At 36.2% G+C, this 4408-nt stretch overlaps 1 protein-coding gene across 2 annotated transcripts; it reads left to right on the forward strand.

Annotated features, from left to right (window-relative positions):
- Positions 1–688: 688 nt before the first annotated feature.
- LOC106322918 (phosphoinositide phospholipase C 1) lies at positions 689–3673 on the forward strand. 2 transcript variants are annotated; one of them, XM_013761074.1, is made up of 9 exons: positions 689–794; positions 1117–1381; positions 1500–1696; positions 1774–1909; positions 1983–2159; positions 2398–2724; positions 2804–2959; positions 3064–3150; positions 3272–3673. In XM_013761074.1, exons 2-9 carry the CDS (start codon positions 1190–1192, stop codon positions 3569–3571), a joined length of 1572 nt encoding a protein of 523 aa, XP_013616528.1. In that variant the 5' UTR covers positions 689–794; positions 1117–1189; the 3' UTR covers positions 3572–3673. The 2 variants fall into 2 exon arrangements, with proteins under 2 accessions (XP_013616528.1, XP_013616527.1); XM_013761073.1 differs by lacking the exon at positions 689–794 and having other exon boundaries at positions 807–1381.
- Positions 3674–4408: the final 735 nt, after the last annotated feature.

Below are 4408 nucleotides of genomic sequence, written 5' to 3' on the forward strand. Positions count from 1 at the left end.
CATGGCGATTCCTTTTTAGTATAAATATACGGCTTCTATAATTCAGAAAACTCACCACACCTTTTTTTTCGACTTTGCTCATATCAAAACATTCTCTCAAGCAATCAAATGGCTAGCTTTAACTCTGTTTCCGATTTGAAACCATTCAAGACATTGTTTCTTTTATATTTTATTAGTCTATTGCTTATGTTTCGTTTTATTTTATATTTATAATTTATTTTATGCAAACAAATATACAATTTTTAAACAAAAATTCTGCAGCTTAATTTAGATTGATATACTAAATTTCGTCTAACCCTTACTTTATAACATATAGTATTTCTTGCTATGACTTTAATTTTTATTATGTCTACAAATTAAAAGTGATAATATTTTGAAATCTATTTACTCCGCGCAGGGCGCGGGTTATCACCTAGTAGTTTAGGTATAATGAGAAAAAATATATGGATCCATATCTAACTATTCCGACTACAATGGGCCTAAACGAAAAAGTATTATTGAGAAGATAAAAATAAAGGCATAAACGTAATATGTAGCTAGCTATACACGTGACGTGTGATTGAAAGCAAGGAAGAAATGATGCCACCGTCGCACCACTTCATGCGCCGCTAGAGATAATCAAGCCATGAAATCCGGGAACAACCGCCGCAAAAATGTCTTATTATGTAAATCATTCCTGTTTTTTTTTAAGTATTCATCTTTCTATATATGGTGACGACTGACGAGCATAACACCAGCATCTCAACCATTGGCTCTACACTCTTACCGTAATTTTAAAAAACTTTTGGTCAACGGTCTGTTTTCTGTAAACAGCTGAGTTTTGCTTTAAATACTAACTTCATTTCGGACAGCCGACACATAATCATCTCTTATTAAGTTTTGTAATACTATATTTTAATAGTGTAGAATTATATATTATGACTAGTTCTTTTCTCAGACCAGTAGTAATTATTTGAGGAACACATGTGTTTTACAAACACATAAAGTCTCTCTACCTTACCTTTTCCTTCTTGGATCATCATCTCTCTCTCTGTTTATTTTCTATCTGGTTAAACTTCCACAAGAAAACAAAAGAATGAAGGAATCATTCAAAGTGTGTTTCTGTTGTGTAAGAAGCTTCAAAGTGAAAACAAGCGAGCCACCTCAAGAAATCAAGACACTCTTCGAGGATTACTCCGGAGACGGCAGGATGTCTGTAGATGAGATGCTCACGTTCGTCATCCAAGTTCAAGGAGAAAATCACGCTGATTCAAACTACGTGAAGGATATATTCAACAGGCTCAAACATCACGGCGTTTTCCACCCTCGTGGGATTCATCTTGAAGGATTCTACCGTTATCTCCTCAGCGATTTCAACTCTCCGTTGCCTCCTTCCGGCCAGGTAAAGTTTAGAGGATTAAGATCTCTTTATTTTTGGTTTACTTAAATATGTTTCTATGGGATGATTATTATTATTATTATTTTTTTTTGGTGTAATATGGGATGATTATTGTTTTCAGGTTTGGCAAGATATGAATCAGCCTTTGTCTCATTACTTCTTGTACACGGGACATAACTCTTACTTGACTGGGAATCAACTGAACAGTAAAAGCAGCACCGAACCCATTGTGAAAGCTCTTAAAAGTGGAGTTCGTGTCATCGAGCTTGATTTATGGCCTAACTCTTCTGGAACCGAAGCTGAAGTTCGTCATGGCGGGTCTGAATCTTACCATCAATCAAAACCCTTCTTGAATAAATTAGTTCTTGATTTTTTTTTTTTTTTGTTGATATCAGGACGTTAACAAGTACCGAAGATCTGCAGAAATGTCTTAACGCAGTAAAGGAGAACGCGTTTGAGGTGTCTGAGTATCCTGTTGTACTTACCTTAGAAGATCATTTGCCTCCAGATCTTCAGAAGAAAGTCGCTAAGGTAAGATTCCGACAAAATCTTAGGGATCTTGTGTTAGGACACTGAGCATGGTTGATGGTGGAAATGTTTGTAGATGGTGAGTAAGACTTTTGGAGGAACATTGTTTCGATGTACAGAGGAATATAAAGAGCGTTTTCCTTCACCAGAAGCACTCAAGAACAAGATCTTGATCTCAACAAAGCCACCAAAAGAGTATCTTCAGACCCAAGTCTCTCAAAGTGCAACAACAGATGAATCTGTAAAATCTAAAGTAAGAAAATGACCAGTTTTGGGCATAGTCGGGTGAAACATTTGTCTTGATCTCCAAATTTTAAAGAGATATTATACATAGGTTGCATGGTCCCCAAATTGTCAAAAAAGTATTTTTATTAAAACTAACCTAAAATGTTATGGTTCTTCTAAATCTCAAATCCGGTCCATAACAAAATAGAGCTAAAGTAACCATTAGTATTTTATTAAATGAGTTAATGATGGTTGTGTTGTGACAGAAAGTTGCAGATGCAGAAGAACTGATTCAAGATGAAGATGAGGATACTGTAGCGGTCGAATACAGAGACTTGATCTCAATTCACGCTGGGAACCGCAAAGGAGGGTTAAAGAACTGCTTGAACGGGGATCCTAACCGAGTCATACGGTTAAGCATGAGCGAGCAGTGGCTAGAAACTCTGGCTAAAAACCGTGGACCCGATTTAGTGAAGTTCACGCAAAGGAATATTCTGAGGATATTTCCAAAGACTACACGTTTTGACTCATCAAACTATGATCCACTCGTTGGATGGATTCATGGTGCTCAAATGGTTGCCTTCAATATGCAAGTAAGATGCCTAGATGTTCAATGGAGAGGAAAGATTAGTATATATATAGTTATTATACTTGGTGTTTGTGTAAATGCAGAGTCATGGGAGGTTCTTGTGGATGATGCAAGGAATGTTTAAAGCCAATGGTGGATGTGGTTATGTTAAAAAGCCTGATGTTTTGCTCTCCAATGGTCCTGGAGGTGAAACTTTTGACCCTTCTAGTAAAAGTCTCCAGATCAAGACAGTACTTAAGGTTTTGTCTTTATCTCTGTTTCTTCTCTGTCTCCTTTTCATATCTTCCTTGGCCTACAAGAAAGCATCTTAGCTTTGTATAATGTGAATGTGATGTATGATTAGGTAAAGATCTACAATGGAGAAGGATGGAATCTGGATTTTCCTCAAGATTATTTTGATAGATACTCTCCTCCAGATTTTTACGCAAAGGCAAGTGTTCACTCATAAGAAGCAGCTAATAAAATAACTAAAGAAGTTCAGTTTTTAAGAGCCCTAACAGGTTTCTTGTCTTTCAAGTCACCCCTCTTACGTGCTCATGGTTTTATTTCAGATCGGAATCGCAGGGATACCTTTAGACACAACGAGCTACAGAACAGAAACAGACGCAGACGAATGGTTTCCAGTTTGGGACAAAGAGTTCGTGTTCCCATTGCGTGTTCCAGAGTTAGCGCTTTTGTATATCACAGTCAAAGACTACGACAGTAACACTCAGAACGATTTTGCCGGACAGACATGTCTTCCGTTGTCGGAGATCAGGCCCGGAATTCGTGCCGTCCGGCTCCATGATCGTGCCGGAGAGGTCTTGAAGCACGCGAGACTGCTCGTGCGGTTTGTCTTGGAGCCTCGTTAGACGTTTTGTTGATGTTACGTCAATAAATGAAGTGTCCTACTAAGTCACAGGATAAGTAGAAATGAAAAAAAAAAATTGATTAAGATCAGTAAATTTGTAAAATGTGTGATTATTGTTTTAACAATTTGTTCAAGTTGATAATAAAATTTGTTTTAAGCAGTCGATGTGGTCCACTAACCACTAATACCAATTGATTTCATTGTGGCAACTCACTAAAGCAAAGTTGCATTATGACAGTATTGAAGATTCATAGTAAAGCAAGATTGCTTGATTATGGCAACTATCACTAAAGTCCTAAAGCAATTGCTTTTGTTACGTTATAAAACATTTTTTTAAAGTCTAGTTTAAAAATTACATTTATCCCAATAGAAAAAAAAAACAGTAAGTTCATCGTTGAATGGTTGTAAAGTGACACAAAGAATTTTTTTTTTTTTTGGTAATCGGTGACACAAAGAATTACTAATAAATTCTCTAAATTCATCATGCCAGCTCAAAAATATTTGAGACTATCAAAAAGAATATTCGGCTTTTTGTATGTTTGCTTTTCTTTTGTTCGAGTCTTTTTTTTTTCTTTTCTATATTTTATTGACGACATATTCATGAAAATTGTGAATATTCCCTGCAGGTCTAGACCAACTTGACTCGTTGAATCGGTAAATTCTTTTTTTAAAGTTCAATTTATTTATTTCTTGATTTTTATTTTATCATCTTTTTATATTATTTAAATTTGGCTATTTTCTATTTCAGTCGGTTTCAAAGAAGAAGAAACGTTTGGTCGGTTTGGGTCGTCGCATCCGGTCGGTTCCTCCTTCTTCTGCACCACCGCCCTTTGTTGAT

Source organism: Brassica oleracea, chromosome C2 (assembly GCF_000695525.1).
Source record: "Brassica oleracea var. oleracea cultivar TO1000 chromosome C2, BOL, whole genome shotgun sequence".
NCBI lineage: Eukaryota > Viridiplantae > Streptophyta > Magnoliopsida > Brassicales > Brassicaceae > Brassica > Brassica oleracea.